The 27,015-nt window shown below is 41.4% G+C and overlaps 1 protein-coding gene across 7 annotated transcripts in view; it reads left to right on the top strand.

The window, feature by feature from the left end:
* SERPINE2 (serpin family E member 2) overlaps nucleotides 1-26,123 on the top strand; it is a 90,562-nt gene extending 64,439 nt beyond the window's left edge. For 2 of the 7 annotated variants that reach the window (XM_064516918.1, XM_064516917.1), the window contains exons 3-11: nucleotides 14,942-15,217; nucleotides 16,405-16,524; nucleotides 17,702-17,929; nucleotides 18,886-19,083; nucleotides 22,413-22,611; nucleotides 22,756-22,856; nucleotides 23,876-23,962; nucleotides 24,502-24,585; nucleotides 25,451-26,123. In XM_064516918.1, coding sequence (XP_064372988.1) covers nucleotides 14,942-15,217; nucleotides 16,405-16,524; nucleotides 17,702-17,929; nucleotides 18,886-19,083; nucleotides 22,413-22,611; nucleotides 22,756-22,856; nucleotides 23,876-23,962; nucleotides 24,502-24,585; nucleotides 25,451-25,488 — 1,331 coding nt within the window. In that variant the 3' untranslated portion in view covers nucleotides 25,489-26,123. Of the gene's footprint in view, nucleotides 1-1,460; nucleotides 1,583-3,802; nucleotides 3,840-5,281; nucleotides 5,395-14,941; nucleotides 15,218-16,404; nucleotides 16,525-17,701; nucleotides 17,930-18,885; nucleotides 19,084-22,412; nucleotides 22,612-22,755; nucleotides 22,857-23,875; nucleotides 23,963-24,501; nucleotides 24,586-25,450 lie in introns of those variants that run through there. The other 5 variants (XM_026109655.2, XM_064516921.1, XM_026109653.2 and 2 more) reach the window with 5 other exon arrangements.
* The last annotated feature ends 892 nt before the right edge of the window (nucleotides 26,124-27,015 follow it).

A 27,015-nucleotide genomic window follows, 5' to 3' on the forward strand; every position in this document is an offset into this window, starting at 1 on the left:
AATTTGGTCACTTCAGACGATTTGTTAATTGGAAGAAACAGTGATTTCTCACCTGGTGGAGAAGCGGCTGCCCACCGCGACTTCGCGACTTCGGTGTGCAGCCGTGGGATGCTATGGCAACAAGGAAGGGAAGGGATGGTGCTGCCTTCTGGCAGCACTTGCTCAGCTCTGCCACAGCAGGCTTGGCACCATGCTGCCCCGGTCGGCTGCAGACAAAACTGAGCATCTTCTCAGAGTAATTTGTTTGGAAGGCAGCTTCCTTTATCAGGGCCTTTTTTCTCCTGAAGACAGCCTACAAAGTGTGCATCTGCAAAGTCTGATGCAGATCAAGCCGGAGGTTGCTGGGGGCTTGCGTCTTGGCTCAGGTCTTCGGCCTTCGGCTAGGCTTCTGCCCTCAAAATCTGTGGAGAGCTGGCTAGCCGTGGCTTGGCCCTTCTGCCTTCTTTCTAGCAGCCCAGTTGTACCAAAAGGTTACTAAAACCACTCGGTTTCATTTTTTCCATGTAGTTTTCATGATGCTAAGCTGTCGGGCAAGATATCCGACAGGTCTACACAGCCACCCACGCTCGTTCATGAGAGAAAACTGACACTCAGAAGGTGTCCCCACTAAGAAAGAGTGTGATAACCATTACGCAAAAGGCTTTTTTCTTAAAAAAAAGGGAAATGGACCCCTCTTTGCAGAAGTGATGGCATGAAGCACATTGGAAAGGGGGAAACAGGACATTTTTACATGAAACGAACAGAACTGAGCCAGGTCAGCGTTTCAAGCCAGGAGCGGTGGGTCGCTGCGGTGGATGCAGACTCTGGGATGCTCCAGCCTAGCGCCTGGCAGACCCCAGGATGCTCCAGCGTGGCAGATCCCAGGACGCTCCGGCTTGGCAGACCCTGAGATGCTCCAGCCTGGCACCTGGCAGATCCCGGGATGCTCCACCCTGGCAGATCCCGGGATGCTCCAGCCTGGTGCCCGGCCGCAGACCGGCCTTCAGAGGGCTGCCACCTCCGCTGCGCTGCTGCTTGCAGGGAGATGGTTTTTATCCAAAAGAGTCCAAAATCCTGAGGGAAAAAATGTGGTTTATTACATATTTGTCCTGCTTCAAAGCCAGACCGTGCTGTGCATGTGCAATTTGGGGGGAAAACAGATGCAGAAATGATGAGTTAACAAGTGAGTGTCGTGTTCCAGCAGACCAGCGGATCATCCGCCTGTTCGTCTGGTGCTGTCAGGAGCCCAGTTTTTGCCATGAATAGAGGAAAACCCCTCTTATGCCTCGTCCCCGGGGCTGCCGGTCGGCGTTAACCCCCGGATCGTGCTGCGCGGGGTGAGCAGCGGGGGTGGCCGGGGGGCGCCACGTGCCCCGCGGGCCGGGCCGGGCCGGGCCGGGCAGGGCAGCTCTGCCCCGGGGCGGCGCGGCTGCGGAGCGCGGCGGGTCTGCGCGGGGCGGGCGGCGGCGCGGGGCGGGGCGGGGCGGGGCGGGCCGCGGGCCCTATAAACGCCGGGCGCCGCCGCGCCGCGCGGCTAAGTCGCCTTGTGCAGGGCCGCGCCGGAGGCCGCGCTGCGCCGCGCCGCTGAGGGGAGAGGGGTGAGGTGAGCGCGCGCCGGGGGAGGGGGAGCGGCGCGTGAGGCGCGGCGGCCGTTACAGCCCCCGCGTGAGGGCGCGGGGCAGCCGCCTTCCCTCGCTGAGGTGCGGGGGGCGCCCGGCAGCCGCCGGCAGCGGCGCCCGGGTCCGCGAGGGCAGAGGAAACTCCGCGGGCGGCCGGCGAACGCCGCTCGGGCTGGGCGGGAGCTGCCGCGGCGCCCGGCCGAGAGCTCGCACGGTGCCTCCGCCTGCGCGGCTCCGCGGGCAGCCCCGGGTCGGAAGGAGGCCGTTAAAACGGAATTTGGATGGTGCTGGTGGTACCAGGGGTGTGTTGAGGCAGAGAAGAGCTTAACTAAAGCCTTACCGAGCTCTGTGTTTCTTTTTTTAACGATGTGGGAGCGTGCCTCCTGCCCTCGCCCCGGGAGGGTTTGAAGGTGCTAAGCACGCTTCAGCAGGGGGTTTTTGCTGCTTGTTTTAAAATGGTTTCTGATGTCCTGACTCGATGTTGTGCAGTGCGGGGGGAATCCTCACGTTCGAGTAAAACCTTAGGAGATGCCACTGTGCTGGCAAATAGCAATTAAACTGGAAGGTCAGATTTCCCTTAAAACTCAGACTACCTGCTTGTGGGTAGAGGCCTCGAAGTATGAGCTTCCCTTTCTCATACCTTCCTGTCAGTCTGTTACATAGTTGAGTTTCTGTGGCTTTGATTGCATTCTTGAGCAACTTCCTGAAACAGAAACCTGATTGACTGATTCTTTTGACTGCATTGAGAAATGACTTCCTCCTCTCGCCTGACTTTCTCTCGTGTGAGCGTTCAGAAACGCCTTACCCCTGGTCTCCGCCGGAGCTCATTAGAAACCTGTTTTTGTAGTGACTCTTCACAAAATGTACGTAGGTGTAAACAGCTGTACTGCTGGGTCGCTTGGAAAATGGGAGAATCTGCAGAAATGTAGTAGCAATCCAGAAAAGCAGCTGTGTGCTTGCTGAGTGATTAAATGAGCCTTTAAAATGTGTGAGGTGAAGACCAGCACAAGTAAAAAGGCAGGATGATTGCATACATGAATTCAAATGCATACAAGATGTATTAACTTGCAATTTTAGCGTTTTGTAGCACTTGATAAACCTGTGAGAAGAGCAGCTGTCTGGTGCAGAAATTAACTTTGTGTAACGGATGCTAGTTTGCTATTAAAAATTGTGGATGAGTTAGGCGTCAAATATCTGTCAGCTAACTTTGACAGTGCTCTTAAGATGCTGAAAAGCTGCTTATCTAGACTTTACTCTTGCATCTGCTCCCTAGGTATCTGGATGTTATGAAGAAAAAATCTGCTCTTTGCTTAGGTTGGTGATGATATGACCATCACTACAGAGAACTGCCTATATATAGATCAATGTACCTCATGTGGGAGATGAAATAAACTCATGTCAGTACAAAAGGAAAACAGCAGAAATCTGCAGTGAATTTCATCTAAAGGTGTATACAGAAATGTTGAGGCTCCTACTTGGTGTTGTCATTGACAACAGGAGAATAGCATGTCTTAGTGACATGGAGGGACTTTCAGTACAGGTCTATAAATTGCACAGCATAAGTGAATTCCAGTCCTAAAGCTTCCTAACAAGCATGCTGTTAGGCAGAAAAATGTCAAACAGTGAAGGTATTAAGTTGCACTGGGCAATTTTTAGACCAGATTTAAGTGTGTATGTGTGCATGTATAAAAACCACCTCACCCTATTGCTAGGAGTTAGGAGGGAGATGTGTATGAATTGCATCCCTCGACAGTAAGGGAGGAGTTTAGAGGGAGCTGTGGCTAGGTTTGTGTTATGTTGGAGGTGGCAGGGTTGGTATTTGTCTGGCTCAGGCAGCCAGTAGTTTCTGATTCTTGGTAAGAAACTGCAGTTTGTGATTGAAAAAGCTGAGACTTGGTGGAAGATTTTTCTTGGAATCTTAAGTTAGGATTGTCTAGACAGCTTGGATTGCTTAATCACAAGCATGCATGAGAGGCATGCTTTTATAATATTCGTTAGAGGGAAAATCCAGCCTAATCATCAAAACACTTCCAGTTAGTTGGTCTGCTAACTGGATTCTACTGTTCTTTAGGGTCAAAGGTTTTACATACAGGAAGACGGAGAAAAGATGATTAATCATCACTAATCCATAAAGTGTTACTGGATGCTGTCATCTTTGTATGCCTCTGGGCATCTTTCCAATCACCTGTAAAACATGATTTGTCAGTGACTGCTGTGGCATGACTTTTGAAATATCAGCCTGTAAGTAGCATGTAATTCAATGTGCCTGTATTGACCATAAACCAGTTTGAATAAGCAGTTTGAGTCATATACATATGAACTTCAAGATTAACATTACAAATGAGAAAATTATTTTTTAAAAAAAAGCTTTTCTAAAACAACTCAGTCTTCCACCTGTGAAAGTATGAGGGAGCTTAACATGTTCAACCATGTACATGTTCAGGTGTGTCTTCTCTGCTGGGGGTTAAAATGATGGGATGGGAAGAGACTAGAAAGACAGAAGCAAGGGTGACCATGTTCCACAGCTGTAACTGCACAGATACTTAGGCTGGTGTGATGCTGAGAAGCTGTCTTGTGCTCTGCTTTTTCCTGCCTCTTTAGTCCTGATCTAGTTCACTGCTCAACTACACAAATATTTCTGCCAGTGCAAGGAGAAGGTCATTGCTGAAGTAGGAGCCAGTGACCATGGACAGGAGGAGGATGGGACAATTTTAGTGGCAGCGCTAGTTTGGGCCCTAGTTTGTCAAGTTGCTTATGATGGACCTGGAATACACTAAATGCTAACTGAAATGCTTTATTTGGTCTTTAGCACCTCTTCTTAAGGGCAGTGTCTTTGAAACACAATTCCTGGCAATTATTGTATCTTAATTGTCCATGGCTCAATGTCCAGCTTTAATAGCCAGAAAGATGTTTTGCTTGTATTTGCAGCTGAAATCTTGAGGTAACATATGCTTGTGTCTGTTAAATATGCCACCAAGCCATTTTAAAGTATGAAGGTATACTCATCTTGTGAATTGATCTCCCTAAAGTAGAAATCTCAGTCTTGTTGATCATGGTCAGCAATGTGATGCTGCAGGTAGCCTCCTGCTCTCTTCTTCCTGGGCTGCAGGAGCAGCAGCCTGAGGCTTTATTTCTTAATTTCTTGTGATCATAAGAGCAACTACATCACAAGACAGATGGCCTTCAAGTCCTGAACTGAAGACCCCTGCTCAAGGCAGTGTGTATGTAGTGGCCTCAGAGTGCAGGTAAAAGCTGTTGTATTTGTTAGTGAGAAATGTCCATCATCAACACTGTTCATAAGCTAAAGCTGTAGATTATGCTAGCGTCTGTGGAACAATACTGAGAAATGTTTGGCTTATCTTAATCTCTCTTCTGTTACTTCAGTTGATGTGCAGATGATAGAATTGCTCTTCAGCTAGGTAGCTTTGACCAAGGTTTGCTTTCTTCTTAAGTGCTTTTCTTATTACTGAATAATTTGAGCACCTATTGCTGCAGAAGAGCCTGTGGCAGTATTTACTGATGGTCCTCTGCTTCTGTGACAGCTGTGTTGCCTGGTCTGAATTGCAAGTTCCAGTTGGCCCAAGGTTTTGTGTGTATTTTTTTTTTTTTGGGGGGGGGGGAAGGAGGAGGAATAGTTTGGGGTGTTTTTGTGTAGTTTTTTATTTTGTTGTTTTTCCCAACAGGAGAAGGGCAAACTCTTGCATTGACACTGACAAGTTACAGGCAGAAAAATGAGAGGAGAACTGGATGTACCTGTAGTCTGTCGTCTTCCCTTCTGTTTGCCTAAGAATGTGAAGTAAGAAGATAATTGAGAAGTCTTATGTAGAAGTTGGTGGATTTGCCTTTTAGCTATGTGTCTTCATCTTGCTGTATGTCCCAATCTTGCAGAAGGAGTAGTTCATGTTGCTTTCTCAGCAGTGAAGCAGGCTTGAGGTCTCCAGCTGCTCTGGCAGCTCAGCTTAAGAGGCTGCTTGGCCCAGCTAATTGCCTACTTCCTCTGAGGTTCGTCATCTGCATTACAGAAATAGCAATGGACTGTGTGGAGGCTTCTCAGCCAGTGCAGTTCACAGCCCAGCCCACAGTCTCTCAATTTGAACTGAATCAGATGGTTTACTACTCCAGGTGGTCATCTGTTCTCCCAGGACTTTTGTGCATTGCTCATGTTCAGTTCTCCTTGATGTTGCCTCCCCCCCCACCCATGGGAAATTCAGGTCTTGCTTTTCCAGAAACCTGTGGTAAAGCTAGTGGGATTAATTGGCTACAGAACTGAGGTCAGATTAATGAAGAGTATGTTGTCTTAAATACAGTCGTTCTTCTTAATAGCTGTTAATGTCCTTTAACTGGTTAGTGAGAATGCTCTTGCAGATGACTGACGTGTCTATTTGAATATAAGTTAGGGTCCCAGAACAGTACCTCATTCCTGCATCCTCACTGGTCAGCATGTGTGGTTTCTGATGCCTTTGTGGCTGGCTGGTGCTGTTTCTAAAGCTGGGGGAGGGGATAAGGATGAATATAATGAAATGTCTGTATGCTGCAAAGAAAAAAGTAAATATCCATATCCTCTTTGTGGGTAACCTTTAACTCTGGTACCTTTAACTTCTGCTATGTTTGAGAAATGCTTGCTGCATCTAGCTTAGTGTCTGAGGTTTCTGTGAACTCAGGTCAGTGTCAGTGAAGCATCGTGTATTCAGGAAATTGGTCTGTTTTCATCTTGAATTTTAAACATTTTCATCCTTCATTAAGTTAGTCTTGATTTAGAATTTTAGATTGGGACAGGAGGCTCTAAAAATTCACTTGTAAATAGGAAGTTCTTCATGGTAAAAGTACAGTATGACTTAAAAATACAAAGGGAAGTTGCCTATCACTCTGGCAGATCTCCAGCCACAAAGTAGATGGTCAGAATAGCATTCCTGATATCTCTCAATTCTTGCTGTCAGAAGGAAGTCTCATGGTAACATTCCCTAGTTAAAATGTTAAGTTTCAGGCCTTAGATATCAATGAGTTTGTACTTCTGTTAGTCATAAAAACTTTTGTTTTTATACTAGAGTTGTTCCAATTTACTTTTATGGTGAAATAAAAATATAATAGAATACAATACAGTACAGCTGGGTAGCTATATAAAACTACTGACATTGTTATAACCATAGCCTTATGTTTTGTAGGAAAAAGTAGGTAAATGGGTAAAAACTTTTTAACATACTAGCTGAGATGCCCTTACATCTCTTAGTTTCTCAGGAATGTAGAAGTATTATTGTTACATAGAAAACCCAGTCTTCAGTTTATGCTGTAAACCCAGGCTGAACCCTAGGATGTGGAATAATAGGAACTGTTTAATAGCAAAGAAAAGCACTTCTTTTAAAGGGTAAACTGATCCTAAAAGTTGTAGAACCTGAAGACTAACAACTGCCTATTTTCTATGTGACAGCTTGCATGCCTTCTCAAAGCTTCACTGAAACTTTCATCCTCAGTTTGAGGATTTGATTCTGTGCCCTTAACTCTCACTGTTTTTAATAAAGAATTTTTTTCTTTGCCTGACAGTTCTCTGGGTCAAGTATTAATATTTTAAACCTCCTGATGTGGGAAGGGAGAGGAAAAAGGATGTGTACTAGGAAGTGTGCTTAATATTCAGTCATCTCCAAGCATAGATATTCACACAGACCCAAGCTGCTACTTCGTGTGGAGCCGTTCTCCACAAGGGTATTTCTGCTCTCTCAGCCTGGTATGTGTAGGAAATGGGGCACATGTGCTTGGCCACTATATTAAAACTTATCTGGGGACAGAAGGAGCTAATTTGAAGTTTCTATCAGGGATGTAGAAGTCAGAGTCCTGATGTCACAAAAGTTCTGTAACAAGAGAAAATGAAAAAGGCTACTGGGTTCCTACTGTTTTCTTCCAGGAAGAAAGGAAGGTAAATTCCGTAGCAAAGTAGGGGGTAAGGAGAAGGTGGTGGTGAAGTTGGTAAGTAAACAGCCCTCGTTAGTGCTGCAGCTTGCGGAGTGACTTTATAAATCTGTGTTCATGTAGCCCATTAGCAAAGAGTTGAATGCCCTGTACCTTACTAATGGGAGCGTACAATCCTGTAGACTTGCCTTTGGTTCTTAATGAACTTGTACTTGCATAGGGAGCATTATTAATGTATAGTAAATGTGGGAACTCTGGTTCCATTAGGCTTTCTTCCACTAAATGTTATGCAGGAAGCTGGGTTATGAACCTGCTGGTAGGTCTTAGCAAATGCTTTAATCTTTGAACAGTCTTTTATTGTACTGGGGTAAGTCCAGAATACTAGAGTATAGCCTCACTCCCATGTTGTGAAACACTGCTGTGCTGCATCTTTTTTGGAAAACTGGTTCTGCAGCATTAATCATGATGGGCTGACTGTTCCATGCTGTTTCTTCATTATGGTAAAATAACCATGTTGCATAAAGAACTTGGGAACAGCAAAGCCATGCTATTAAAGGGACATCAGTAAATTAAAATCATAATTCTCTTTAATCTACCTGATACTATAAGATTTGACAATAGACCTTAAAGTTTGTGGAAAATTTACTTTAAATATAGAAGTAAATAATGCATAGAAACTTTCTCAATAGTTGCTGAGCCTCCCAAATGAGAGAATATGGATACAATTTGAAAATGGTGATAGAACTGTAAATTCCCAGAATAAGCTTCAGAACCTGCTGCTTTGTATTATCAGCAAACTGTATATTTACTTCATGAAGCAGAACTCAAGTTGGCTGTTTTTAATTAGGAATTTATGTATCATTTGTTTTACTTAGTCCTTCATTTATGTATATCCAATACATTCTTTAAATTCTTAATAGTGCTTATGTAGCTGTAATATGGCTACAGCTCAATTGGTGATATTGAAAGTTGTCTCTATTAATATTATGGAGACCACATTTCATGTAGTGCAGTTAACCACTACAATGTAAACATTGTAAAAGAAATACTTTTGGGGAAAAGTAGTCTGGCTTATAAACTGGAGATACTATGAGGCTATAGAAAGTCTGAAGTGGAGCTTGTGTGTCTGTCCTTCATGCTAAACTGAAACTCCCAAGAAGTGGTCAGGGCTCTTCATAAAGAACTATTAAACTCTAACTTTCTGTTCACGTGGGAATTCTGCTTGGACAAAGAGATGGTTACTATCTGGGGCCAGCCAGTTTTACAAGTCAGAGCTCTACTGGGAAATTCCCCCTTGGCAGGGGAAGTTGGTTGGACAAAGCTGAAAGGGAGGCTTTCCAGATGGAGACAATCCATCTTGAAACAAACACAAATGGAATAATGAACTGAGAGAATTAGAAATAGCAGACAAAGGATTAAGGTGGCTAGAGAAGAGCCTCAGAACCAAGACTGTGCTCTTTGCACTTGTGTGCAAAGTTGACTGTAATGCCTGAAGCTGGACTAATATCTTTAATATACCAAGTGCTTTAAAAGTCTTCCAGCTTAACTCCATGTATAAGACACATTTATCTTGTGTCACTGGCAGTTATTCCTCTTCAATAAGCAATATGAATACTGAACTGTTTAAAAATGTCTGAGAGCGAGCAATCATCCTGTCTTTGTTACATTAAGATGCAAGTACAGATGTACTAAACATTCCAGGTTTAATAAAAAGAATCTCTCGTGTTAGATTTTTGTGACCTGACATGTTCATGTAGCATGTGTATTTTCGTTTGTGCCTGTATGTGGTGGATCTGTTTCCTTTGCTTCTTTAAGGCGACACTGAAAGGAGGAGTTAGACAAAAAGAGCCAACACTGAGGATGTACCAGAAAACCTGGAGGAAGGCTAAACATTTTACCGTTCTGGTTTGTCTTGTCTGGTGCTCACTGGAAGAAGCCCCTTCTGAACACACTTGTACTCAGAACATAGGTCCTGGTGCTTCAAGTTCGAAAGCATTTTTAGAAGTAGCAGAGGCCAAGAAGCATCATAGGAGGGGAGGCTGAGGTCGAAGGCATTGGAATAGAAGAGACTTAGAGTTGTGAACACCTGTGAGGAGAGGAAAAGCTTACTGACAGACTTGAGTTTCTTAATATGCTGTCAAGTGTGCATCATCTGAAAAACAGGACCCAGCATGTGACCTTCCCATTGCAACCAGAGTGGTCTTATTCATTGCTTTGAAGAAACAATTGCTGTGTGCTCAGCCAGCTTCTTAAACAACTGTTAACAAGTCTGGTTGAATATTTATTCAGTCCTGCTGGAAAGAGTTAGTTAAATGCCTGAAGTGAAACAACTTCCTTTGAGCTCACATGTCAGTTGATGTAAGACTTCAGCATTACTAGCACAGATGGCACTGACAAGAAAACAGTATCTCAGACTCTGAGAAGTCCCTGATAATTTGACCCAGGCTGAGTTTCTCTGGACACCCAGGCTGACCAGTGCATGCTAGCTAGGCTCATGAGCTCTAAGCTTTTTGGTGCTCAATACAGCTGAGACTTGCAATGTTGTAAGGTTGCTTTTTGGTTTTACTTGATACTTAGATGTGTTTGCTATTTTGGTTACAACTGTTCAGAGAAATGAAGTCCAGTGTTTAAGCCCACTTATGCCTGATCTGTCTTCAAAGAACTGGCAGAATTTTTCAGTTGCAAGACAGAATGAGCCTTGTGGCTTATGGCTTATTTTGAAGCATCACCTCAACAACAACATTTGGAGACTTCTCATGGGATTCTAAAATACTTTTCTACTTACTGCAGTAGATACGAAGACCTAGAAATGTGTGTACAATTCATGGTTTCTTCTCCATCTACTTTAAAAATGTTCTTTAGTCTGAATTGACTATCCAAGATAGGTTGGTCTTCCGGCTCATGGCCTGTGTTTTAAATGTGGTTGTTTTTTCCAGCTCAGTCTTTTGCCTCTGACCTTGAACCAAACTAATTTCCTTTCTTCCTCTCCTTGTGAAAGAGTGGAACAGCTCTCTGAAGACAGTCCTTCATAAGCTAATTCTTTCCTGTGGGAGAATCTCCATTTTCAAATAGCTTTTCGTGCCTGGGGCTGAAGACACAACTTCTACCAGCTCCACCAAATGTCTTTCTATACCCAGATCAAACAGTCAGTATTAATGTGCCTTTGCTTCTGTACCGAAGTTAGTAAATGCATGCTGAAAGCCTTGTATCCTTTTTGTTGACTTAAATACTTAGGAACTTCAGTCAAAATCAAAAATATGCAATATGTGAGAGATCTAAGTAGTTGAGCCTAGGGAGAGTTGAGTGCTCTGTGTAGTATACATGAGGGTTAGTTGATGGCAATGCCAGCAGAGGCTGGGATCATCTAGAGATTAGTAGCTTGAAGACATTTCATCTCATGAAAGAATACAAAACCTATAGGCTGGTACAGGTATGACACATTGCAATGTTCCTCTCCTTCCTTCCTAAGAAAGCTGTGTACCTGGCTGGACTAATTGCCTAAAAATGCACAACATCTTAAGCTAGGCCTTGGAGTTAGATATGGGCTGTAACTACTAATTTAGAATGGTGTATAGGACTCAGTATGGTGCTGTTCAGTAAGACAGATGGAGTAATGGTGTTCTTGGTACACTTCCTGTGGACGAGGTGCAGCTTGATGCATGACGCTTGCTTATCTTGTTTGGAAACTTTAGCATCAAGGTTAAGGATTGGATTTGCATGAGGAATGAATTTCTCCTTTTTGTAAGTAGACAATGGAAATGCTAATACTGACCCAAAGAAATGTGTGTATACACAGGTCTGAGTTGTGTAGTGTTGTCCTTCTTGTAAGTTCTCAATCTAAAAAGTGGGTCAAATACCTTGTAGAGAAAATTCTTATAGTCCAACATCTTGCAAAAACCTACATCCATGTAGATGGGTGTGTCTGTACACCTTACACCTACTCATTAATATTGTAAAAATACAAGGGTCGTAGACAAAAATACCTAGCTTATATTTTTCTTTTTAGAGCATTAGATTAAAAGTTAACTATCACTGAGGTTTTTAGCTTCAGAGTTATGAAAGCTTGTTGAAAGCTTGTTGGTATTCTGTATAGCAGGTCAACTGTGTTTTCCATCCTACATGTCCTACATCCTTTTAGATTTTTTTCCTTGCACTGTACTTAGGCTGTTTCTTTCTTTCAGAATATGCAAATGCATTTCTTGTTACTGAACTGCGTGAAAGTTGAATATACTGAAATCCATGCCAGAAACATTAATAACATATAACAATAACACATGAATGCCACTTCTGCTCAAAGATAAAATTAGCTCCTCAGTTAGCTGGTTATGCTGCACAATGGGTGTAACAGGGCCAACATTAAAAAAGATTAACTCTTTCCCATGCTCAGAACACTGCAGAATTTTGTTTTACTTATTTAGGAGGTATCTGCTAGAGATTGTGCTCTGAAATAGAGAACAGCGCTTTCTAATGGCATGGCAGGAGTGAGAGGGTAGGCAAGCATGCAGTCTCCTGGGGAAACCAGGTACAGGAGGTCATAGACTTCACTGAAACAAAAGTGCAAAAAAAAGTCCTGTAGCATTGGCTGTGGGAGCAGAGTCAGTGACTGCATTCTGACAAGGTTTCAGTCATCTCACTGGGAAAATGCAAGGCTGTTCATAGCTGGCATCTCTTCGGAGTCTGGAAGGAGCCTGTCACCGCTGAAGTAGGAGACTTGACTTGCAATATATGGTGGTAGTGTAAAGACAAAGAAGAGAAATGTCTGAGTTTGATTAGCGCACCAAGGGTAGATGCACTCAAAATGTCTGAATCCCTTCTGGCTTGCAGGCTGGGTCAGGCAGAACTTCCACAATCAAAAGCAGAATGGTCAAACAGCATCTTGAATGGTGTGGTCTCTGCAGTGGCATGGTCTGGGACTGTTGCTCATCTCATTGGCTATGTGCGATAGGCTGTATGGCACCACTATTAACCATTCACTTGCTTAAGTAGGCTTACCTAGGAGTCTTCAGTTCTTTGCTAACATACTAGGTAATGGTTAAAGTCTTATTACCACTGACATTATTAGTTTTCTTTCCTCTCAGTAGAAAGAAGAGAGGGTCACTGCACTAATACCTTCTTAAAAATGTGTGTGCATACACGCACCCTTGATGCAAACCTAGCTTATCTTTGAGTGGCAAGCCATGTTTGTGTTCTACAAGGAAGCACAGTTGTCTGTGTACAGCTGCTGTTTGGGAGAAGGAGGAAGTCTTCCCTCTTGAGTGCAAACTTGAGATTTCAGGTGGCTTGTGTATACTAGTCTCGGGGTTTTGATAGTATTCCTTACTGAAAAACCACAGGGAATACGAGTTCACTTTCCTAGTGAAGCTGCTGGTCCTTCCTATGCCTGCTTCCTGCTCTAGCCAGTAGTGTGAGATCAAGGACAAATCATAAGACTTTCTAGGAAGTGTGACTCATGTAACCTACTTTAGTGTGGTCAGATTAAACTTGTGTTTTTCCCCTTCACTTCTATCAGCTACAGCTGGTCAGATTCAGCTTGCTTTTCTGAGTAGGCTTGGAGCTGGTGCCTGGGATGGGGCTGCTTTGGAAGGAATTGTACTTGAGTGGTTCTGAAAGGGCTTGGGGGGATAGAAGGAGATTAGTGGGATGATTAATTAATGGAAGAGCTGTAAACCCTCTTTATAGGGTGGCCCTTTTAGCTTTATGGGGGAGCTTTTTGGCTTTTCTTACATAGCTTGAATCAGTCCCACAAGTTCCTCTGGTTGCAGCTATACTAGCACAACTGAGTTGGAGGGAGAATGGCATCTCACATCTTCTTAATTTCTTTATGTTCAGCATTTGGTTTCTTCTGTGCTACAACAGCAAATGGTGTCTCCTGAAGTGTTAGAGCCTCAGAGAAAAATGGAAATACTGAATTTGTTCCTTTCAAGTCTTTTAGCACAGTTAAAGTACATGCTATTAAAAGATGATTAAATGAATTTATAAAAACACCAGCTGGTTTTCTGGTAATCAAGCACTCCAGAATGGTTTGACTTGCAGCGTAGGTAGGCTATGCAATGGCAGAGCTTCTTGGTACATTATACCCTTACTTATGAGTGGGAGGCAGGCTGTTGAAATAAAGCGTAAATTGAAATATTCTCTCTGGTTGAATAATGAGTCTCTACTGGCCTGAGCTCTGGTGTAGTTTGTGAGCCAGAGTGTGAGTCTGCAATTATGATCAGAAGGTTCAAGGGGGGAGGAGGGACCTATTCTTAGTTTGCACATGTAGTATACAAATGGCACTTTAATTAGTTGTATACTTTCTGCAGCCTGTTCAGCCTTCAGTGAACTGGGTAGCCAGTTGACTCATCAGCATATTTGTGAGACTAGGGCTTAAGTGCTCTCTTGGAGTACCTCAGTCGGGGAACAGGTTTGCTTGCAGGCCTGAAGAGAGAAGTCAGTACTCCTGAAATGTACAACTGAAATGTCTCGAAATAAAATGTGATTTAACTTCTCAATAGGATGAGCAAGGAGAGCTTTGGAAATGATACGCTGCAAAGAGAATGTCTGTCTTGCCTAACTTCATGGGATAGATTATTGCATGACTATTCCTTTAAGTATTTGTGCAAGCAGAAAAGGGGATAAATACACTTTCATGGGGAGAATATAGTCTAGCAGATAAATGCTACCTGCTGTTTAGGATTCATGCTCAATTCTCTACTTGATTGCAGAGAGGTCCTGAAAAAATTACCTCTGCTGCTTGTGCTTCAGTTCCTACATATGGAAGGAATAATGATACTGAGTTGTGTTAGGTGTGAAGTTTTGCAGATGAAGACTGGCCATATTTGAATATGAACTTCCTTCTGTATGTTACTTACTAACCAGTGAATTTTCTTGTATGAAAGAGTGCAGGCTGAAATCCAAATTTAACCTCTAAAAATCTTGCTCCTTTATTTTCTGTTGTGAAAAATGCCAGTTACGCAGCTAACTTTTTATTATTCTACGTAAGTGTCAAGTTTCAACAACAGAAGCTCTGTTTGCGTTTGTATACATGCTCCTGTTCATTGCAGAAAATGCCTGTGATACATACCAGTGCGTCACCTCTTCTTAGAGAACCATACCACAACACTTATGTTAGCACTACCTTATCCTAAAGAGTAGCTTAAATAGAAATCTGAGGTCCCATTTCTCTGAAACAAAGCTATCTGAACTTGGTTTAAAAAAAGTCTGCCAACTTTGTGGCTTTTGTCCTTTTATACTTGCCTGTATTTAGCTATTTTGTTGTTGCTTCTGGAAAACCCTCAACCTGAAATACTAGTAAAATGCAGGTATGAATCCTATTATTAGAACTATGTGAATGGTGGCTAGAATGTGTGCTGAGATATGTCTGTTCTTTAGCTAAATAAGAAGTTGAAAAATGCCATACTTGTGAAAGCTGGCTTAACTTTTTCCCTCTTGTTCTCCTACAGGTGACTTTCAACCAGGAATCATGAACTGGCACTTCCCACTTCTCTTTATTCTTGGGACTTTAACATCTGTATGTTCCCAGTTCAGTTTTTATCCTCTGGAGGAACTGAGCTCTGATGTTGGAATCCAGGTCTTCAATCAGATAGTGAAAACTAAACCTCAGGACAATGTTGTGGTTTCCCCACATGGGATTGCATCGGTATTGGGGGTGTTACAGCTGGGTGCTGATGGCAAGACAAAGAAGCAGCTGACAACTATGATGAGATACAGTGTAAATGGTCAGTGATTTCTAGGATTTTTGGGGGATGTGTGGCTTTTTTGTCAGACTTGTCATGTACTTTGAGATGGTTTTCAAGGTGTGGTAGATTGCATCATAAACCAGTTAGCTTTGTTTACCAACGCAAGAAAAGGTCATGTTTCTGGAAGTTAATTGGCAGTTTGCATATGGACATCTAAATATAATTGAATTAGCTTATAAGCAGCTTTCGTTACTGACTTGAGGGCCCTAACTAGAACTGCCCTCTCATCCTTGCAAATTGATTTCCCAGAACAGAGTGGATGGAGGTCCAGTGCCAGCACTATGTAGGAAGGTTGTATCCCATTTCAGGCTTTACTAAACCACCTTATGATTCCTCTGATAACAGGACAATAGACTATTTCTCATTGTCACTTAAAAATAATGCAGACTAACCATATAATTGATGCTTTCACTTTGCTCTTCAGCTTTGTTCGCTTGTCTCTGCTGTCAGGATCCATGAATCTCTAGTTCTTCTAGTGCTCTCTTCTTGAAACAGACCTTTCTGCTTGTCTCTGTTCGTGACACTGCATGCATCTGGGTTTATATTCCTCTGCCGATGTCTGCCCCTATAGAGGGTGTAGGCTGAAGGTTCTTGCTGCTTTACTTTGCATGCAGAGTATTTTTGTCAGTGTTTGCCAGCAAGACTTAACATCTTAGTGTCAGCATTCCACCTTCCTTCCTGGAATAGGAAACCCTCCAAGAGGTAAGTACGCTTCTAATTCTTGAGTAGTGTCATCATATAACATGTTTTCCTGTCTTCATTTGCTTTGCTGTTTTGGTTCTGGATTTAAAGCACAGCTAAGTGACCTGTCAGCTTAATTAAAACCTAAATGCTGTGAACTGAAATCTCTTCATTGGATAAGCAACTCCAAGAGCATTTGAGTGCTCAAAGTATAAGTACTTGCAGAAATTCTGAAGTGTTATATCAGCTGGTTTTATTTGGCTTGAACATTTTCTGATCTCAGCTGTGAGACAGAGGTTCTCAAACTCTCCAGCAGCCAATACCTTGCCATAGAGATTGTCATGGGATGCTACCTCTCTGTTTGCACAGATCTCCTCTACTCTTAATTGCCTTAGTCCTTTGGCAGCTACAGCAACTGCTTCTTTGGAAAGGTAATAGTTGGAAAGTATTTAATCTATCTTTAGCTGTCTTTTAATGCAATTTAGCAGCTGGAAGCAAAGAGGAGAGCCAGCATCATGAGACCAGCCAGCTCTCCCCGGACCACCAGCAAGTGCTCCGTGGACCACCAGTGGTCCACAGAATACAGTTTGAGAACCTCTGTTATGGTATGTTCACCAAAAGAATTTGCCCATAATATTGGAGAGTGAACATGTAGAACGGTACTACTAAAGCATTCATGATGATATAAACAGCAAAGCCATCTGAGGCTTTCCCTTATATGCAGCTAAGATGATAACTTTCTCAGCTTCTTTATTCTCTTCATATAGCTCTTATCTCTTAAGTTTGTCTACATGGGGAAATAGTCTGGAATTATTTCTGTCTAAATTGCAGTGTTGAGAAACAGGGAGCCCACTGACAACTGCTGTAAAAATGGTGACCCAAGGATTTGCTATAGAAACAGTCACCCAAGGATTTTGTCCAGTATAATGGTTGAACATTGAATTGCTTGACTGGCAATAGCTTCCCTGGGTAGACAAACCCTTATTCATAAGCTGTAACAAATGGGGGAACTAGGTGGTATGAACATAGCAGTTCTTCTGTGCTATCGTATGTCTTCCTTCATATGCAGTTAAAGGGCTAGTAAGTAGTTAATACAAGGCTGCTTTCAGATCTTGAAGACCTTGACTGTGAGCATTAGAACCCATTGCTTTTCTATTTTTTCTTTTTTTTTAAGACAACTTCATGTGTTGAGGGCCTGACTCCTGCTTTGTAGCCAATTTAGTTTCCTTAATGACTATGTCCTGGCCTTAAGACTTCAAGTTGTTCTAGAAATCCTGACAGCTTCCTTAGCATTTACTAGAGAATAAAGGAAGGATGGTGAGAAAACAATCTTTGCTTTACACTGAGGGTCAAGACCACTTGTATAATTCTTCAGGCCTGTTGACCATGGATGAGAAGGCTGAGGCCTTGACTTATCTTGTCAGTCAGATAACTGACAAATTACCTGGGCTTATACAGCTTGAAATACACTTTGGAAGACTGTGCTTTGTAATACTGCATCAAGACTTGGACTTATCTCCAATGTTGTCCGTAGCAGTCTGTGCAGACAGCTAGGCAGGGAGTAAACATCACAGTGAAGGTAACACTTTTGCTGGGAACAATAGTGTCCTTCAGACGAGAGATCAGAAATGGATGTTCTGTAAGATCTCAGAATGCCTGCTTTGACCTTTTAATTCTCTCCCAGCACTTTAATGACATGAAAGGTCAGACATTTAATAGCTGAATAAAAACTGTTCATTTGTCATCTTATTCTAAATTAAACTTGCTGTTCTTTCCAACTAGGAGTTGGTAAAGCGTTAAAGAAGATAAACAGGCTCATAGTCTCAAAAAAGAATAAAGACATTGTTACAATTGCTAATGCAGTATTTGCAAAGAGTGGCTTTAAAATGGAAGTGCCTTTTGTTACAAGGAACAAAGAGGTGTTTCAGTGCAGTGTCAAGAGTGTGGACTTTGAGGACCCAAATACAGCATGTGATTCCATTAACCAGTGGGTGAAAAATGAAACGAGGGGTGAGTATTAGCAAATGTCTTCTGTGCATGGCTGCTAAGTGATATCTCTGAGACCTTTCAGATCCTACTGGAAAATGTGGGAGAAAAGATGGGAAGGGAGGAAAAAACTCTGCCCTGCAGCTGGAAAGTGTTCTTAAGCTGGCTTGTGTGGGTGTGGTGTGTTAGAGCCAGTGGGCCAGGAACGCTGCAGTCCCACTGCCATGGCAAATATGCTTGCCTGGCTGCCTTGAGGGATGTGTGGTGGTTTGTTTGGTGGGTTTTGGAGATCTTTTTGGTTTGTTTTTTTTTCATTCTCTCCATGGGAGCAGGGGAGCTTCTAGCATTCTTTGCCTTCTTCCAACCTACAATATATCCAAACAGCATTCTCTTGGAGCTATGCCTTCTAAAACACAAGATGCGTGAAAACTCCTGACTCAATAAATTTGATTTCTAATAAGCTGTAGAGCAGTTCAGCCTTGTTCTTATTACCCTAAAATCGTGCAAGCTGTGGCAGTTTTCTTAGGGGGTCATATTTAGTGGAAGAATTTTAATCAACGCTGCCTTGACAGAACTCTTCATGGTTCAAGCCTTTTGGCATCTAATTGTCAGGCTTACATATGCTAAAGCCAGAGATTTTTTTTTTTTTTTACAACGTATTCATAGCTTAGATAAACTCGATGTTTGGTATCTCTTGGATGTGAGGAGAATGCTGCTAATGGTGTTGGATGTGGTATATGCAAAATAAGGGTGTCAAACTTTCTCTACCATGTCACCAGCTTTGTGTAACGATGTTACAAGCAGTATGTGAATGGCAAAACTGCTTCAGCTGAAACTGTTACCCCAAATGCATTCTCCCACAAGGAGCTAGTACATTCAAAGATCAAAAAGCCTGAAGTAACATGTGCTTTAATAGTCTCTGTGATCAGATGGCTGGTGTTATGACAGCACATACTCAGTCTGTCCTTACTGCTTTTTAGGTATGATTGATCAAGTTGTAGCTCCAGATGATACTGATGGTAGCTTGACCAGACTGGTTCTGGTAAATGCTGTGTATTTCAAGGGCTTATGGAAATCACGATTTCGACCTGAAAATACAAAGAAACGTCCGTTTTATGGAGCTGATGGGAAGATCTACCAAGTTCCTATGCTGTCCCAGTTATCTATCTTCCGCTGTGGTAAGCACAAGAATTTTTTTCCACTTTAAAATACACAAAATGGCTTGCAAAATGTCTTTCTCCTTCAAACTGAAGCAAAGGAGTTCAGTATGTATGTGCTGTTTAATGATATTTTTTGTGGCTGATGTTAGAAGCTTTGTAGTCTTACATAAATATCTCAAACTTCTAAGGTATGGATGAGGTTGCTGTGCAAATTATTTAATAGTTGCTTAAGTTCAAACACTCTGACAGAGTACTTTATCCTAGTATCTTAAAGTCTGAAGTACCAACACTGGGAATTTTGCTGTCACCTAAGCCTTATAGTAGGAGGAAAAAAAAAATCAACATTTTTAAGAGAATAAAGGAAAACTGCAAACAGAAGCTGAACCTTGAGTTTATCTGATGAACTGTATTTAAGAGATTGGATTGATTGTCCTTCTTTAATAAGGATATTAATTGAATAAATTTATATAAGACTGTAATAAGGAAATGGAACTTCAACAATCAATAATAGAGAGAAAACTAGAGTAACACAGGCTGAGGATGCTGGTTGTATCTCTCCAGATGTAGCTCAATTTGAATTTGAAGAGCAGCTTCACAAGTGAGGTTTGCAGGTTCAGCCTGACTTTCATTTGAGAATTGCAAAGCAACTTGATGTGATTGACACTGCTTCAGGGCTTTGCTACTGTAGCTCTATGGGGATTTTATTGGTCAAAGTAAAATTAAAGCTTTGATCTATGAATGTCTTCTGTTGTGTCCCTCTAAGACTAGAACAGTGCTGTTTGTAACTTGCTTCCGTATGTACTAAACTTATTCCAAGGAGTACGCCTAGAAATGTAACTTTCTGTAAATCCAGTAAAAGCAGTTAAAGACCCACTGGCTTGCTTATAAACGCCTAATTTTACCTCAGTGCTCAGTAAATTTTTGGCAGATTTTTGTAAAGTGCTGTAACTTTTCTGACCCAAAACTGCATATGGACTAGAGCAAATATAACTTAACACTTTAAGTGGTCATCTTTGTGTGGGGACCCCTACTTCAGTATATTTTTCTACTCATCTATGGTCTTTCAGTAAAGTTTGTAACTTAAGACAATCTTTAGCAAGACTTTTACCTTTAAGCCTATTGTGGGTTTTGAGGTTTTGGGGGTTGTTTTTGGTTGGGTTTTTTGATTCTGATGCTGTTTTTTTAAAAAAAAAATTCATTATTTTGGTATAAATTACAGCTAGAAATACTATGAGGCTAGAAAGGAGCAAGGGAAATCATGCTGAGCTAGGACTTGTTTTAGGTAGGATATCCTTAGATATCCTAACACAAGGCTTCTTTTATCCTTTCTATAATCCTTAAAAAGGAATCCTTATGTTTAAAATCTTTTAATCATCTTTAGCATATTTAAAATCCTATCAGTTGATTGTGAAGATGAGCCCATTTGTAGTATCTCAACAGTAATGACAATAGTGTGTGGCAGAATTGGATTAGGACAGCGACATTTCACTGTCAGTTTGTCTTTTGTCACATTCCTATAGCTAACGTATGCAATCGGTATTTTTATCTGTAGGCCAAAAATCTGAGAACCACTCTTACAATAAAAGGAAATAATCAAACTGGAAAACTTGACACATTCGCTCATAAGTGCAAATTTTACCAGTTGTCTGTCAATCTGAACTCAGTCAAGGAAAGTTGCATGGCCCTGGCAACAAGATTAAATTTCTCAGGAAGACATCACTCTTCAGTTTGGGCTGACAAGCGCAGACTAAGATGGGGAAAGGGAAAGCATAGTAAGATGTTATTGCTATCCAAAGACTTTTCTAGAAACCCTATCTGCCATTTGACGAGTAAGTTTTCACTTGAAGCTCCTATAAAAAAGCATTTGCTGCTTAGTAGCATGCCAGAAATCCCACAAAAGGAACATGGAGGAGTGGGTTTGCTCAAAGACACTTCACCATTTCCTCTAACTCATGGAGGGGTCACTATCTCATTCCTAATCTGATAAGGCTCCCAAAATGCATAGGCAGGCTGCTTTCCACTGCAGCTGAAAGACTAAAACTACTTCCTAATGTGATCCTCATTAAGCAATGTGCTATAGCTCCATTTCTCTTTGGAAAAGAGGAATAACTGCCTTATGTCTCCCTACCTCAAACAGAAGAGAAGGTAAAAGATGAACTACCTTTAGTTTGAAGTGGTATGGAAGCTAATTATAATTGTAGCCTGCTCAGGTACAGCAGCTGTAGCTTGGTGCTCATTGCTGCATGCAATGAATAGTGTGTCACCAGAAGTGTTTATATAATACACAGTGCTTTGTGGTTGCAAACTTGTGATTGGGAACTTCTGATTTGTTTAGCCAAAATAACATGGAGCTGGTTACCAAGTTATGTGACAAGGCCCAATTTAAAAAGCTCTCAGATTCTACCCCTTCCTTCCTGCCCCCAAACTCTCCCACAGCCAAATCAGCAACACAAAGCCCCAAGGCTGACAGCTATCTCACAGGTTTAGATCTGTATTTGTAAGAGTCTTGAAAAAGAAGTCAAGGTGTTTCAGCACTCTGCTGTATGTACCTGACCAGACTTCAAAATAAACACAGAATCTCTTGCTGTATCTCAGGCAAATCCCAGTTCCATTTTGTACTTGATCCTTACCTAGGTTATTTCTGAGCCCAAGAATAATGCTTCTGATTAAGCTTGAATCAACAGCCTGATATTTCTTCACCCAACATGTGGCTCTTAAACTTTCCCAGGGCAGGATCTATGTGCTACAGTCTCTTGCTTGTCTACCCTGTAAATTCTGAGAGCTGTCTTGGTGAAATGTGAGCTTGGTGAAATGTGAGGAAAAAAGAGTTCAGAAACTGCAAGATGCAGAAGAGTCTTAAATGTAATGACTATTTGAAACAGAAGCTTTTCCAATGACTGAGGAAAAGCACTTGCGTATAAGGTCTTCTCAATTTGAGCACTGAGAAACAAAGCAAAAAAGCAGGACTGTCTTTCTGATTAGTTCTGCAGCAGCTGGGATCTCTACTTTAGATCTCAGCTGATTCACAGACCTCATGATTTCTAATGTAGCTGGCTTACCATTGTGGGTTGATGAGGTTTATCTGGGAAATAATATTCATATCAAATTCAAATTAGTATATGCTTCCCACTTCCCATTCCTGCTTTTTGTCAAAGTAACATATGTACAGACCCCATGCTACTTTTGAAGGGTTGTCTGGCTGGAAGGCAATAGTCTGTCTTGGTCTTTTTTACAGTCAGTTTCAAAATGCGGGCAAAGGTTTTGTGACAGACTTTGTAGCAGTAGGTATCTGAAGATAAAATGGAGAATAAATGATGTAGTAATTATGGCTTGTTATCTTTTTTTAGGCACTACAAGTACCCCAAATGAGCTGTGGTATAACATAATTGAATTGCCATACCATGGTGAAATGATAAGCATGTTGATTGCTCTGCCTACAGAAAGCACAACACCACTCTCTGCTATCATTCCCCACATCAGCACAAAAACAATAGGAAGCTGGATGACAACCATGGTAGCAAAAAGAGTGCAGGTTATTTTACCCAAGTAAGTACCGATAATATCCATTCTCCTTCAAGGCATGTTTCTGGGAGTGGGTGAATGTATACCTCCTTGAATATAGGAGAACAAGAGAGCTTAAAGCAACTTTCCTACATAATTCTATTTTTTTTTTGTTTTTTTACCAACTAGATTTACAACAGTAGCAGAAACAGATTTAAAGGAGCCACTGAAAGCACTTGGTATTACAGACATGTTTGACCAGTCAAAGGCAAACTTTGCAAAAATAACAAGTAAGCTATTTAGGGCTGTTCTACCAATGCAGTTGTCTGTTTTTGTCTTATGTAACTATTACCATGACATACCACATCTGAGCGAAATTCTACTTTGTATCTGAATAACCTAGCCAAATGTGGCTTCTTACTGCTTCCATTGAAATAGTGTGCACTGTAGTATCTTTTTCCCTTGTATTGCATTACAGGAGTAAATCATGTTCATCAGCTGCTTAATTTGTGATTAGATGTTACTATCTGAGGGTCTCAAACATTGTCTAAAATCTATGGCAGGGCTTCTAACAATACTGAGGTTTTTACTTGGACCATAACAGAAGAAGCACCTGCAGTATTTAATTTTTTTCCACAGAAGTATGTGTTCAACTGTTTAAATTGTCTTGAGCTGCAGGAAAGAAACAGCCAGACTAAATACCCAGTTTAACGGACTGCACTGGAAGAGCTGTAAATACTAGCCTCTGAAAATGGGGGGGGTGACTTTTGTGAGCTCTTGGCTCTGAAATGAAGTTTTCTTACTTCTGTTCTGTTTCCATCAAACTCCTGATCAGCTTCTACAGAAATGCAAAGAAAAACCCCACCTCATACTGGCTGACCTGTAACTGCGAATAAATTCTTGTATGTTAATTGGAAGCAAGATGTTTTGCTAAGTGTGGTCCCCATCCCCCTTCTTCCAGTAGTGAGATAAATGGGAGTGTAACTTAAATTCAGATAGTTATAGAAGTTACTGAAAAAATATTCTAAAAGCAAATGTAACTGGATACCCGAAACTTCAACCATTAAGGAAAAACTAGTAAATGAGGAGAGGGAGTAAAATAGCTTGTTTTCCCCCCTTTTTTGTCATTATAAACTTAATGACTGTATTCTAAGAGCACTGCTAATACAGTTCTTCACTGCAACTTTAGGATTTTAGCAGAACTGTAGCACTCTATTATTCTCAGGTGTAGTTCTGCTAGCTACAAGGTGCTTTAACTATTTGTTTGCCTGAAAGTGCTGTTCTGTTCTGTTTTGTTTTTTTTCTCCAGGAACAGAAGGTCTTCATGTATCTCATGTTCTGCAAAAGACAAAAATTGAAGTTAGCGAAGATGGAACCAAAGCTTCTGCAGCAACAAGTAAGCAACTATATTGCCAGTTGCTGATCTCAGGATCACCGTATTAGGTTATATCACTAAGCAAAAATAGCCTACTTGGAGACCATTGCAGGATCTCATTTCAGCTCAGATCAGTTGGGTTTTTAATGGCAAGTTTTGATTTTCTTGAGAAATCACAATAATGATCAATCTATTTGTATCCTCTAGGAAGTATAAACATGCTTACTTCTCTAGAGAAGAGTGTCTTCTAGCAGCTAGCACTGTGGCTACCAATAAAGATTTCCTCCTCCCCACAGTGGCCTGGAAAAAGGAATAAGCTGCCACATCCCTTCAGTGTGACAACTTAAGACTTGCTTCCAGCTTTTTGTGGTTCTTGCTTTTCCTTATGGTCCCTATGGGAATAAAGCATGACCTATATTGTTTTAAGTGTGTCCAAACTGGTACATCTTAAGTGTTTATCTGTACAAACTTCTAATATATACTGGGAAACTTCACTTTGATACAGTATGTAATGTATTAGGGCACTTCCTTTGTCTAACTTCAACTTTTTTTTTTTTAAGCTGCAATTTTAATAGCCAGGTCATCCCCTCCTTGGTTCATAGCAGACAGGCCATTTGCATTTGTCATCCGGCACAATCCTACAGGTAAGCAGTATTTCTATTTTTTGTGTGGAAGTTGAGTATGAACTATGAGTCAAAAGAATTCCCAAATGAGAAGCCTGAAGCCACTGAATAACTATTGCTTAAAAAAGTATATTTTTATGCCTTAGAACCAGATTTTCTTTTGGATACAACTCAGAACAGGGAAAAATAAAAGTATTGGCTACCAAATTAGAGATTACATAAACTAGCATGGCAAGTTCATGGGTACAGAAGAACACAATTTTTAATACTCCTAGTGCCCCTGAGCAGTGAAGAAATGGGGATTATCATCATGCTGTTGATGGTGAATTGGTGAATAGAAGCTGTCTTTCTGAAAGACAATCAAACAGTGTTAGGGCAATTGGGGTTTCAGAGTTCCAGGGTGTTGCCCCAGCCTGCCATGAGCACATGTATGTGTTCAAACGTGGTTATGGTTCCTCTGCAGTGTGGGCTGAGTCTTAGAGTAGAGCTGACCCAGTTACATTGAATAGCTCGTCTACTTCTTGCATTGACATCTGGATAATAGATATGCTAGTCACTGGGGAATAAGCTGCAGCTGCCAGTGCTAGGAGAAGAGTAGGCTCCTGGCAGCAGTCCCCATACTGAGACTCTACAGAGCATCAAAAGCACTCTGTCTCTGGCTGGAAATACCATGAGCTGGCTGCCTCCCTGAACGCATGCTTCTCTGCTCCTAGTCTCTTGTACGCTGCTGCTCTGCTGCCTGGTCAGCACTAACAAACTCCAGGAAGGCTGGACAGGACTGACACGGTGGCTTGGACTGTGTTCTCTAAACCTTATACTTTCATGAAGAAGCTTAACTGTATTTATAGACTGTGTGGTAATCCTTTTTTTCATTTTTATCCTGCAGGTACCATCTTGTTTATGGGACAAATAAACAAACCTTGAATGTGGAATAGACTTTCTTCAAGAAGTAAACACTCATGTGACACATCCCTGTTCTGTTAAATATTTTGTACACTACTTTGACTTCACTCAAGAACTAGTTTTTAACCACTGGCTAGGTTTTGAAAAAGGAGTCGACATAGTTCTGGCTTTGTGGCAGAAATACAGATTGAAAACTAAAATATCTTTTTGAAATGTCTAAAAGTCTTTAAACTACTGAATGGTTACCTATGCTAACAAACTTTTTGAGCTTTTTCTATATCTACTAAGAATTTTACGTATGGCTTTTGTGAGAGGATTTTAACAAAGAATGATAAATGTTCCTATTAATGTTGGTGGTTTCTTGTGTGTGGAAAAGGATTAATTTTGTAGATACTGCCTATCAAGATTACTTTTGGTTCTTGAGTATCTTGGTACCTGGCTATTCTTGGTAGAAATAGATTAAAAGTTCTAGCAATTTTTATTTTATATAGTGCATGCATCACAGAGTTTTAACTAATGTGGTGTTAGATACACATCGCATTGTCTTGTCTTATTGTAATGTAAACTTGTCATTGCTAGTATACACTTTCTATTGGATTTAAATTTTATATTTGTTTTTGTACAAAGGAAAAAATAAAACTGCATTATGAATGGTCCATGTTGTGGATGATAGTGATGTGCTGAAAGGTGTTTGGGACAGAGCCCTGTAAAGTACTTGTTTGAAACTTTCTTCTAAATTGAAAGAAAGGCTGTCTTTTTTTTTTGTCCTGCTGGTGATTACCCTTTTTACCGAAATTATTCCTGCTCTGGATGAATTATCCATAGATCAAGTGTCTGAAGACCAAATTCTTTGTATCTGCTGTGTCCAAGTTTACTAAAAATGCCAAGTAAGAACACTTAAGTGTTCCTTCAGGACTTTTCCTCAAACTTCCTGTGATGTAGGTTACATGTTCATTTGCATGTCTTCAGCTTTGTGCAGGACTTCCATGAATGCAAACTCTTCAAAGGAGAAGCACTAAATCAGTTTGGCTCATCACAGATGGTGCTTTGTTTGAAAGCATGTTGTGCTGTTCTTGTGGCAACCTAGGGATTTGGATGAAAAAGCAGATCTCTTCTATTATCTCTGTCCCTTAAGGCCAGGTTCATGGAGATGGGCAACCAGCTGATTAGTGTTCTATGGGCAGAAATTCCTACAGCTTTTCAGAGTTAGCACTGGTTTAAGTAGATGACTGTGGCATGTATCCACAAGCTGGAGGATGAATGAGAGTTGGGCCTCTTTGTCAGGTAAGAACACAGGTTTTTTAAGTGAAAAAGCTTCTAGAAGAAGGCACCCAAATGTGTTATGGGTGACTAGTGCTAACCCAGTTAAAAACAAAGATGATATCTCAGAATAAGCAGTTGCAGGTAATGTATCACAAGTGATAACTTTAAAAAAAAATCACCTACACATTCTTAAAAAAAAGACACCACCATGAACAGTGCTAGAGCAAGAGTGTCTGGTTGAAGCTGCTGGCTTTTCATTTTCTTGTTTTGTATGGGTGGTTTTGT

This window comes from Dromaius novaehollandiae, chromosome 9, assembly GCF_036370855.1.
Source record: "Dromaius novaehollandiae isolate bDroNov1 chromosome 9, bDroNov1.hap1, whole genome shotgun sequence".
In the NCBI taxonomy this organism is placed as follows: Eukaryota; Metazoa; Chordata; class Aves; order Casuariiformes; family Dromaiidae; genus Dromaius; species Dromaius novaehollandiae.